Source organism: Mustela nivalis (genome assembly GCF_964662115.1).
Source record: "Mustela nivalis genome assembly, chromosome: 7".
NCBI lineage: Eukaryota > Metazoa > Chordata > Mammalia > Carnivora > Mustelidae > Mustela > Mustela nivalis.
The window spans coordinates 101,660,661-101,672,952 of record NC_139026.1 but is presented as its reverse complement, the minus strand read 5'-3'; the positions used below and the strand labels follow the sequence as shown (position 1 = coordinate 101,672,952).

General features: G+C 40.4%; 1 protein-coding gene and 1 long non-coding RNA gene across 6 annotated transcripts in view; one reads left to right on the top strand and one right to left on the bottom strand.

Annotated features, from left to right (window-relative positions):
- Nucleotides 1-12,292, bottom strand: part of LOC309870395 (uncharacterized protein C12orf56) — a 103,200-nt gene that overhangs the window by 24,498 nt on the left and 66,410 nt on the right. For 4 of the 5 annotated variants that reach the window (XM_082742531.1, XM_082742532.1, XM_082742534.1 and 1 more), the window contains exon 6: nucleotides 6,902-7,046. In XM_082742531.1, the coding sequence (XP_082598657.1) occupies nucleotides 6,902-7,046 (145 nt within the window). The remainder of the gene's footprint in view (nucleotides 1-6,901; nucleotides 7,047-12,292) is intronic. The other variant, XM_082742535.1, reaches the window with a different exon arrangement.
- The window catches only part of LOC309870400, a 66,731-nt gene that overhangs the window by 39,526 nt on the left and 14,913 nt on the right, over nucleotides 1-12,292 (top strand). Inside the window, exon 6 of the long non-coding RNA XR_014314559.1 lies at nucleotides 7,045-7,128. This is a non-coding gene — a long non-coding RNA (uncharacterized lncRNA). The remainder of the gene's footprint in view (nucleotides 1-7,044; nucleotides 7,129-12,292) is intronic.

The following is a 12,292-nucleotide window of genomic DNA, read 5'->3' as shown; positions in this document are numbered from 1 at the left end:
CAACACTCTGGTGTTTAACATCAACACCTCTCTTCCTTGTCTAACCTGTAGGACATACCTCAGTTCTTCTACCTAGCCATCTGCTTTAAACCCAGTCCCTGTAGTGTCAAGTTTATCTAAATGGACATCTCTATGCCCTTGCTCTGTCCCTTGCCAATCCTCTCTCAGCTGCTAGGTTTACTCTTGACAACCTTTATATCCTTGTCACCTCTCCAACCCCACATTCCATGAAGCCCCTATTGCCAAACTCTAAACAATCAGGTCTTCTGGTGCCAAATGTTTGTGTAGACATTTGGGTATAATCCACCCACATGCTGAAATGGTCTGATGTTTCATTTTGCACACTATGTAGACATCACTCTCACCTTGAGCACTGTGCTTTCCCTGGGATTATCTACAGCTGGATTAGTTTGCCCAGAGCCTGCCCTGTGCAGATAGATGTTGGTCCCTTCCTGAAAATACACCTTGCTAAAATAAAGGCCATACCTGTCCAAACTTGGAATCGGTGACAGTGGTCATTCGTGGGGAGCCTTTAATGCCAAAGCCAAGGTGTTTGAACTCAGTAGGGAGAGCCACCAGAGGCTTTTTAGCCACCTGGATCACACAATCTGTGATGGATTAAACTGATGCCATGTGTGAAACAGACTGGAGAGGAATATTTGGGTGGGATGTACCAATTTCCTTAGGCTTTCCACGTGGACTCCCATTTCCATGTTCATAATAATTTTGGGTGTCATTTCAATGCCTGTCTCTCAATTCTCCATAGTCCTCTGAAGTTTTGGAGTCAGACCCTGAATGTTCTATTCCTAACAGCCTGTATCTAGTAAAAGTCTAAAATGATTTAGACTTGGTAGCGCAACATCATCGTTACCTGTTTCAGTGTTATGGGACATTCAACATACTATTCTATACAGCTAATATGCCCTATGATTAGGGTGATCAACCATCCCAGTGTATTTGGGACAGTCCTAGGTTTTGTACTGAGAGTCCCATATCCTGTGAACTTCCTCAGTCTTAGGCCAATTGGGACAGTTGGTCACCCAAATCTGGGCAAACCACATGGTTGGTCATCCTACATGTGAAGCACTTAGAATCTAAAAAATGGCCAGGACTGTCTTGTATGTTGGGGAAGCTGTGCACTTGGCAGCTGCTCAGTAATGAGACCACTGACCAGAATTAGGATACAACACAGAGCGGAGAGTCAAAATGGTGGATAAGTAGCAGCTGAGACTACTTCAGCTAGCAGGAGATCAGCTAGAGGCTTATCTAAAGATTGCAAACACCTGCAAATCCATCGGCAGATCGAAGAGAAGAAGAACAGCAATTCTAGAAAAACAAAAACAACCACATTCTGAAAGGTAGGACCGGCGGAGAAGTGAATCCAAAGAAACGGGAAGATAGACCCCGGGGGGAGGGGCCAGCTCCCGGCAAGCGGCGGAGCAACTGAGTACAAAATCAGGACTTTTAAAAGTCTGTTCCGCTGAGGGACATCGCTCCAGAGGCTAAACCGGGGCGAAGCCCACGCGGGGTCAGCGTGGCCTCAGATCCCGCAGGGTGACAGAAGGATTGGGGGTGTCTGAATGTCGCAGAGCTTGCGGGTACTGAAATGGGAAAGCCGGCTACAGAGACAGAGCCGACAGTTAGCTCACAGCTGGGGGTTAGCTTGAACCGGCGGCAGGCTCGGTGAGCTCAGAGTGTGGCTGGAGGTCAGGAAGACAGGAGTAACTGGGCGCTGTTCTCTGAGGGTGCACTGAGGAGTGGGGCCACGGGCTCTTGGCTCCTCTGGGCTGGAGACCAGGAGGCCGCCATTTGTATTCCGTCCTCCGGAACTCTACGGAAAGCGCTCAGGGAACAAAAGCTCCTGAAATCAAAGCCGAGCGGATTACTCAGCCTGGCCCCTGGTAAGGGCGGTGCAATTCCGCCTGGGGCAAAGACACTTGAGAATCACTACACTAGGCCCCTCCCCCAGAAGATCAACAAGAAATCCAGCCAAGACCAAGTTCACCTACTAAGGAGTGCGGTTTCAATAACAAGGAGAGCAGAATTCCAGAGGAGGAGAAAGCAAAGCACGGAACTCATGGCTTTCTCCCTGTGATTTTTTTAGTCTTGCAGTTAATTTAATTTTTTTCTTTTTCATTTTTTTTTCTCTTCTTCTGCTAAAATTTTTTTTTTTACTTTTACCCTTTTCTTTTTTAATGTTTTTTAACTAGTTTAATATATATATTTTCTTTTTTATACTTTTCTTTATTCATTTTCATTTTTTAATTCTTTTCGTTTTTTTCTTTTTTTCTTTCTTTCTTTTTGAACCTCTTTTTATCCCCTTTCTCCCCCTTCACGATGTGGGATCTCTTCTAATTTGGTTAAAGCATATTTTCCTGGGGTTGTTGCCACCCTTTTAGTATTTTACTTGCTACTTCATATACTCTTATCTGGACAAAATGACAAGGTGGAAAAATTTACCACAAAAAAAAAGAACAAGAGGCAGTACTGAAGGCTAGGGACCTAATCAATACAGACATTGGTAATATGTCAGATCTAGAGTTCAGAATGACAATTCTCAAGGATCTAGCCGGGCTCGAAAAAGGCATGGAAGACATTAGAGAAACCCTCTCGGGAGATATAAAAGCCCTTTCTGGAGAAATAAAAGAACTGAAATCTAACCAAGTTGAAATCAAAAAAGCTATTGATGAGGTGCAATAAAAAATGGAGGCTCTCACTGCTAGGATAAATGAGGCAGAAGAAAGAATTAGCGATATAGAAGACCAAATTTCAGAGAATAAAGAAGCTGAGCGAAAGAGGGACAAACAGCTACTGGACCACTGGGGAGAATTCGAGAGATAAGTGACACCATAAGATGAAACAACATTAGAATAATTGGGATTCCAGAAGAAGAAGAAAGAGAGAGGGGAGCAGAAGGTATACTGGAGAGAATTATTGGGGAGAATTTCCCCAATATGGCAAAGGGAATGAGCATCAAAATTCAGGAGGTTCAGAGAATGCCCCTCAAAATCAGTAAGAATAGGCCCACACCCCGTCACCTATTAGTAAAATTTACAAGTCTTAGTGACAAAGAGAAAATCCTGAAAGCAACCCGGGAAAAGAAGTCTGTAACGTACAATGGTAAAAATATTAGATTGATAAACCCCTGGCCTGACTTATCAAAAAGAAAAGAGAAAGGACCCAAATAAATAAAATCATGAATGAAAGAGGAGAGATCACAACTAACACCAAAGAAATACAAACTATTATAAGAACATACTATGAGCAACTCTATGCCAACAAATTTGACAATCTGCAAGAAATGGATGCATTCCTAGAAACATATAAACTACCACAAGTGAACCAGGAAGAAATAGGAAGCCTGAACAGACCCATAACCAGTAAGGAGATTGAAACAGTCATTAAAAATCTCCAAACAAACAAAAGCCCAGGGCCAGACGGCTTCCTGGGGGAATTCTACAAAACATTTAAAGAAGAACTAATTCCTATTCTCTGAAACTCTTCCAAAAAAAATAGAAATGGAAGGAAAACTTCCAAACTCATTTTATGAGGCCAGCATCACCTTGATCCCAAAACCAGACAAGGATCCCATCAAAAAAGAGAGCTATAGACCAATATTCTTGATGAACACAGATGTGAAAATTCTCACCAAAATACTAGCCAATAGGTTTCAACAGTACATTAAAAGGATTATTCACCACGACCAAGTGGGATTTATTTCCAGGGCTGCAAGGTTGGTTCAATATCCGCAAATCAGTCAACGTGATACAACACATCAATAAAAGAAAGAACAAGAACCATATGATACTCTCAAAAGATGCTGAAAAAGCATTTGGCAAAGTACAGCATCCCTTCCTGATCAAAACTCTTCAACGTGTAGGGATAGAGGGTACATACCTCAATATCATCAAAGCCATCTATGAAAAACCCACCGCAAATATCATTCTCAATGGAGAAAAACTGAAAGCTTTTCTGCTAAGGTCAGGAACACGGGATGTCCATTATCACCACTGCTATTCAACAGAGTACTATAAGTCCTAGCCTCAGCAATCAGTCAACAAAAGGAAATTAAAGGCATCCAAATCAGCAAAGAAGAAGTCAAATTATCACTCTTCGCAGATGATATGATACTATATGTGGAAAACCCAAAAGTCTCCACTCCAAAACTGCTCGAACTTGTACAGGAATTCAGTAAAGTGTCAGGATATAAAATCAATGCACAGAAATCAGTTGCATTTCTCTACACCAACAACAAGACAGAAGAAAGCGAAATTAAGGAGTCAACCCCATTTACAATTGCACCCCAAACCATAAGATATCTAGGAAAAAACCTAACCAAAGAGGCACAGAATCTATACTCAGAAAACTATAAAGTACTCATGAAAGAAATGGAGGAAGACACAAAGAAATGGAAAAATGTTCCATGCTCCTGGATTGGAAGAATAAATATTGTGAAAATGTCTATGCTACTTAAAGCAATCTACACATTTAATGCAATTCCTATCAAAGTACCATCCATCTTTTTCAAAGAAATGGAACAAATAATTTTAAAATTTATATGGAACCAGAAAAGACCTCGAATAGCCAAAGGGATATTGAAAAAGAAAGCCAAAGTTGGTGGCATCACAATTCCGGACTTCAAGCTCTATTACAAAGCTGTCATCATCAAGACAGCATGGTACTGGCACAAAAACAGACACATAGATCAATGGAACAGAAGAGAGAGCCCAGAAATAGACCCTCAACTCTATGGTCAACTAATCTTTGACAAAGCAGGAAAGAATGTCCAATGGAAAAAAGACAGCCTCTTCAATAAATGGTGTTGGGAAAATTGGACAGCCACATGCAGAAAAATGAAATTGGACCATTTCCTTACACCACACACGAAACTAGACTCAAAATGGATGAAGGACCTCAATGTGCTAAAGGAATCCATCAAAATCCTTGAGGAGAACACAGGCAGCAACCTCTTCGACCTCAGCAGCAACAGCATCTTCCTAGGAACATCACCAAAGGCAAGGGAAGCAAGGGCAAAAATGAACTATTGGGATTTCATCAAGATTAAAAGCTTTTGCACAGCAAAGGAAACAGTGAACAAAATCAAAAGACAACTGACAGAATGGGAGAAGATATTTGCAAACGACATATCAGATAAAGGACTAGTGTCCAAAATCTAGAAAGAACTTAGCAAACTCAAAACCCAAAGAACAAACAATCCAATCAAGAAATGGGCAGAGGACATGAACAGACATTTCTGCAAAGAAGACATCCAGATGGCCAACAGACACATGAAAAAGTGCTCCCTATCACTAGGCATCAGGGAAATACAAATCAAAACCAAAATGAGATATCACTTCACACCAGTCAAAATGGCTAAAATCAACAAGTCAGGAAATGACAGATGCTGGCGAGGATGTGGAGAAAGGGGAACCCTCCTACACTGTTGGTGGGAATGCAAGCTGGTGCAGCCACTCTGGAAAACAGCATGGAGGTTCCTCAAAATGTTGAAAATAGAACTGCCCTATGACCCCGCAATTGCACTACTGGGTATTTACCCTAAAGATACCAACGTAGTGATCCAAAGGGGCACGTGCACCCGAATGTTTATAGCATCAATGTCCACAATAGCCAAACTATGGAAAGAACCTAGATGTCCATCAACAGATGAATGGATAAAGAAGATGTGGCATATATACACAATGGAATACTATGCAGCCATCAAAAGAAATGAAATCTTGCCATTTGCGACAACATGGATGGAACTAGAGCGTATCATGCTTAGCGAAATAAGTCAAGCGGAGAAAGACAACTATCATATGATCTCCCTGATATGAAGAAGTCGTGATGCAACATGGGGGCTTAAGTGGGTAGGAGAAGAATAAATGAAACAAGATGGGATTGGGAGGGAGACAAACCATAAGTGACTCTTAATCTCACAAAACAAACTGAGGATTGCTGGGGGGAAGGGGGTTGGGAGAAGGGAGGTTGGGTTATGGACACTGGGGAGGGTATGTGCTTTGGTGAGTGCTGTGAAGTGTGTAAACCTGGTGATTCACAGACTGTACCCCTGGGGATAAAAATATATGTTTATAAAAAATTAAAAATTAAAAAAAAAAGAAAAAAAAAGGATACAACACAGAGCCATCAACATGAGCTCCACCCAAGGCAGGGCTCACCCCCTCACTTAGGCCTCATTAGCAACACAACAGTACTCACTGGGGCTTCTGAATCCCTTCACCTGAAACTGAATATGAAATTAAGTAAGTCGTTACAGAGTAAGTCTGTAACTTGCTGCATGAGTGCTAGGTTGCTTTGACTCCCCCAAAATTACCTTTTTAAAAATAACAGTCCTACACTCAAAAGTCACCTTTTTTCATTTTTACTTTTGTTATATGGATACCTGAAGGTAAGACTTCTTGAAATCTACTCTTCCATCTCACAGCCCGTACTCATGCATCTTGCATGCCAAAAGCTTCCTCTCTAATTATCTGTCTTTGACTTGACCATCTAAGGTCCTGTCTTTTGCTACCATTGTCTTCTTACCCCATTTCCCTGCAACACACATACACAGTACTGATTAAATCACAATATTTCAAGTACTGAGTCAGGACAGCATCAATATTCTAAAATACAGCTTCCATCAGGGCACTGGGTGACCTAGTCAGTTAAGAGTCTGACTCTTGGCTTCGACTTGGGGCTCTGTACTCAGCGGGGAGTCTGCTAGAGGATTGCCTCTCTCCCTCTATGCTCTTCCCTCCCCCTACATGCTCTCTCTGGCCCCCCCATAACAAAATGCAGCCCTGAATACAAGACATTTAGTTGTATTTTACTTTATGCTTGATTATACTGCATCAGATAAACAGGTAGAACAAGTTTCAAAGATTAAAAATAAATCACCTACTTTCCAGAAAAGCCGTTTCAGAATGAAGTTTTTCTGGGCTGCTACTTTAAGTTCTGTAATCAAGCAAAGTATCTTCCTTAAAGTATTGCCTTTAAGAAAAAGTTCAGATTTCAGTTGACTGAAGTGCTTTATTTTCTCCTCAGATCTACAGAAACACACACAAAAAATATTTCCATTTAAAAAATAATAAGAAACAGCAGTTGAGGAATATCAGCGATTATTGACAGGTCTGTAAAACTTTGTTACTAATGAAATTTTCATTAGTTTTGTGCTTCTGCCTTTATCACTCTTTAGTAATGAACCTTGCTTTCCCCAGGTTGAAATATTTATTACTCCCGCCGGACATACTTTTCCCCATACCCCTTTACTCAAGCGGTATCCAGCCCATCAGGAATACTCTCAGTGTCCCTCGGAAACTGTCATCCCTCTTCCATCGCCTAGCCCACAGTTTGTTCACATACCATTTACCATACTGCATGAACCATGTGTAATATTATTTGCTTCATATTTTTTCTTTAAATCAACTCACTTTGTGTGCGGGTGTAGAGAAGTTTATTCATGTAAGATTTTCTTTATTTAAGAGAGAGAATAAGCATGTGCACTCATACATGGGAGCAGAGGGAGGGGCAGAGAGAGGGAGAGAATCTCACACAGACTCTGCACAGAGCACAGAGACCCACCAGGGACCTGATCTCACGACCCTGAGATCATGACTGGAGCTGAAACCAAGAGTCGGACACCTAACCGACTAAGCCACCCAGGCAACCCGAGAAGTTTATTTGTAAAGAAAGCTTTATATCACGGCCTTACAGGGAGAACCAACATTAATTGCATTAGTAGCAGGTAACTGTGAAAGCAGCATGAAAGCATCACAAGTTCTAAGTCGATGCACGCATTCCAAGCCTGAGACTCTCTGTCTTTGATAGAAAGGCCGAAGAGCATGAGTTAGAGAGCTGCCATTTCTGGCACCAAGCCGAGGGCTTCTCCCTAATGAGACTGGACTACTTGGAAAAGGAATCACCTTTCCACGATGGAATTCAAAGTTATTTCCTGCCATGTCCGAGTATCAAATGCATTCATCTCTTGTCACTGACTGCTGTGTGTTCTAGAGTCAGGAAAAGCTGGCTTTGCTGAAAAGAGGAACACCTTCCCCTTACAGCTTTCCCTAATTCCATCGTGAATGGGGAACCTCTCCTATAGCACTTTTTCCACACTTCTTATATATCACACTAATTCTGTTTTGCCACATTGTTGTAATTTGTGTACCTGTCCTGGGCACTTTTCATGAACTAGCTTGTTCAGTCCCACTAAGGGTGTTAGAGCTGGGAATTACTGTTGCATGTATAGGATGTTAGATGGGTTAAGTAACACGTCCAAGTTCATACTGGCTGGCTCAGTCATGACCTTGATTTCAGGATCATGAGTTCAAGTCCCATGTTGGGCATGGAGCTTACTTCAAAAAAAAAAAAAAAAAAAAGAAAAGAAAAGAAAAAAGAAAAAGAAAGGGTGTGAAGTAATGCTAGGAGAGGCATTTCATGTTCTGTGTAGGTGATGGAAACTTCAGAATTTCTGACTTGAATTAAAAATATTTTTACCACCTACTCCATAAATCTTGATACCAACCATTTATCCCAATTCTACTAAATGGAATCTTAGCTCTTGCCTACTACCTCCCCTGTGTTTTAAAAAAAAATCTAGGATGTTCTCTTATCCAATCAATGAGCCTCCTTTTTTTTTTTTTTTTAAGATTTTATTTATTTGTCAGAGAAAGAGAGAACACAAGCAGGGGGAGCAGCAGGTAAAAGAAAAAGCAAACTCCCCACTGAGCAAGGAGCCTAGCACTGGACTGGATCCCAGAATCCTGAGATCATGACCTGAGCCAAAGTTAGATGCTTAACTTACTGAGCCACTCAGGCATCCCAATGAGCCTCTCTTATTAACAAAAACATTAAGACTTCCCCCAAAACAGCCTCTTTTCTAGTGGAGAACATGGAAGAGAAATCATCATCAAGAATTCAGTGGCAGAAGTCACAGAGGCAAGGGGTGCCTGAGTGGCTCAGTTGGTTTTATTGTCTGCCTTCAGCTCAGGTCATGATCCCAGGGTCCTGGGATCGCGCCCCCACATCGGGCTCCCTGCTCATATAGGAACTCGCTTCTCCCTCTCTCTCTGCCTTCCCCCCAGCTTGTGTGCTCTCTGTCTCTCTCATTCTGCTCTCTCAAATAAATAAATAAAACATTAAAAAAAAAAAGTCACAGAGGCAGAAGAACACGATTATAAACATAGGGATTGGGGCACCTGGGTAGCTCAGTGGGTTAAGGCCTCTGCCTTCGGCTCAGGTCATGATCTCAGGGTTCTAGCATCGAGCCCCGCATAGGGTTCTCTGCTTGGCAGGGAGCCTGCTTCTTCCCTTCTCTCTCTGCCTGCCTCTCTGCCTACTTGTGATCTCTGTCTGTCAAATAAATATAATAAAAAAAAATAAACATGGGGATCAGAGTTCTAGATCTGTCTCTACTTAGCTGAGTAATTACCAAGGGCAAATTACCCAGTCTCTCTGTGCCTCAGTTTCCTCATCTGTAAAATGAGAAGTCCTACTGTTTTGATATTTCAGTCTGTGCTTAGTTAGCACACAATAAGTATTTAATAAATGGTTTCTAAATAAAATAGGAATGAGCTTTGAGATCCTACTTCCCTATACATCCACTTTTAATTACAATCACATTTCATTAAAAAAAAAACTATAAAATTCCTCTATTCTCTGAGAACTGCAAAAATAGCAGGAATGTAGTTTTCACAAACTGATGAGCTTAGGAAAGCACAAGCTTGGAAAGAATACCAGCTGAATTACTTTCAAATTGACTTTCCTATTTTTCGCATTCATCAGCAATTTGCTGTGATCCGTATAGAAACAGTTTTTATCTTGTGGCACCTATGATAACAGACTGTAATAACAGACTTTTCTTTCAAAAAAAACAAAACAAGGGTGCCTGGGTGGCTCAGTCAGTTAAGCATGTGACTTCGGTTAGGTCAAGATCCCAGGATCCAGGGATGGAGCCTGCAGTGGGCTCCATATTAATCAAGGAGTCTGCTTGTCCCTCTGCCCCTCCCCGCCAAGTAAATAAATAAAATCTTTATAAATAAATAAATAAATAAATAAATAAATGGAATTTCATAAGAAAAAGCATTCCTCCTTATAGTAAAAATCAATTCATATATGAATCGAGGGCTCAAATACATCAAAAATACAAGTTAAATTTAGCAGTCTGTATTTCTATAGAGTCACAGTTTTTTTTAATCTTTCAGAGAACATTTGTCTTTATATTGATGATAAACTTTATTTGACTAATTTAAATAATAAAAAGTCTAGTGCCAGAAGACTCCCTTATTTAATTTCAGAACAGGGGAAGATTTTTCATTAATTTTAACATATTTTATATTTTCATCAGCTAGAAAACATAAATTCACCCAAATAGTGTGGCAAGATGGATTCTTCATCTAATGATAAGCTGTTTTTCCTGTATTTTTTTTCATTTTTGTGGATATTTTATATAAATAATACATCTGTATAATGCTTTACAGCTGGAAAGGGTTTATCATAGATTATCTCAAAAGCACTGTGTGTATGTTCACAGGGGTCCCTATAAATCCATGTGAGCTTACAGAACTCATATTTGTAACAGCTCTAGTTTGAAAACCCAAATAGTATATATTTACTCCCCTTAAACTTAAGGTACCTTGCAGGCAGAGAACTCTCTTGTATATCTTATACATATTAGCACATTCCTCACAGTGCATTTTAAATTTCTGCATTTTAAATGTTGCCTTTAGGAATTAACTTTGAAAAAAATTACTTTCCCTGAGTCAAGCTAGTGTTAGAACTCTCCTCACCTTCAATGACAAATTTCAAGTCACTCATATACAAAGCTAACGCCTATTTTATTATCCAGTTAGTTTTAAAATCACTTTAAATAAGCACTGAAATTAAAACTGATACATTTTTAAAGTAAACATATGAAAACATATAGGAATTCTTTTTTTAAAACATGTAGAGGTATGCCTGGGTAGCTCAGTCGGTTAAGCATCTGCCTTTGGCTCAGGTCATGATCTCAGAGTCCTGGGATGGAGTCCTGCATCGGGCTCCTTGCTCCCCTGCTTGTGCTCTCTCTCTGACAAATAAATAAAATCTTTTAAAAAAATGTAGAAATTCTAAGCCATCCATATTACCATCTTAAAAAAAAAAAAGAAATCACAAACATTGTTATTTAACCCCTACAAACCTCAGAACACATCACAAGACATTCCTTACAAGATCATCATTATCACATCCAACAAAATTATCAGTAATTTTTTGATATTGGTTAATACCCAGTCCATATTCAAGGTTCATCCATGTTGTCACACGGGTCAAAATTTCATTCCTTTTCAAGGCTAACAGGCCCACACTTTTAAGTCAGATTCAGGTTTAATTGTTTTAACAATTTACTCATTCATTCTATAAAGGCAGCCTACTATGTGCCAGTGACCAATGTACAGTCCCAGCCCTTAAGGAGCAGCACACAATCAAAAAAGCAGCCGTAAGAGAGACTGTTAAATACTACAAGATCATAAGCACAGGATATTATGGAAGAGCCTCTCTCTCTCTCTTTTTTTAAATTTTTAATAGATTTTATTTATTTAGAGAGTAGGGAACAGGGAGAGCAGCAGGCAGAGGGAGAGGAAGAAGCAGACTTCCCGCTGAACAGGGAGCCCTACATGGGGCTCAGTCCTAGGATCCTGAGACCATGACCTGAGCCAAAGGCAGATGTTTAACCAACTGGGCCACCCAGCTGTCCCACAGCAGACCCTCCTAATGCGGCTTTGAGAAATTATTATTGGTTTTTTTTTTTTTTTTGAGAAACGATTTTTAAAGAAAGGGATAGGAAGCTAAGACTTGATGGGTTGAAGTCATTCATGAAGGAGAAGAAAAATAGAGAGTAGGATTCCAGAATGGAGGAAAAAACAAAAAACCAGGAAGCTTTCTGAGAACTGGATCAGTTTCTGAGTCTGGATCAGGAGATCAGGGCAGGAGTTAAGGGGGCATGATAGTTGAAAATGAAAAAATGAAGAGACATCAGGAAGATCTTTATAAGCTCTTTAGATTTTCTCCTAAGGGCAATGGAGAGCCATTCAAAGGCTTGAAGGCAGGGGATTACATCCTCAGATCTGTGCTTCCAAAAGATTTCTTTGGTTACAGAGAATGGTTTAGAGAGGGTCAAGAGTGAAGGCAGAGGCCAGCCAGGATAATACTGTAGGAGCTGAGAACAAAGTTAATTGGGCTGAGCATGTGACAGTGGAAAGAAGTAGATATTATCCAGATACAGTAGAGAAGAACAGTGAGTCCTGTGACAATTGAC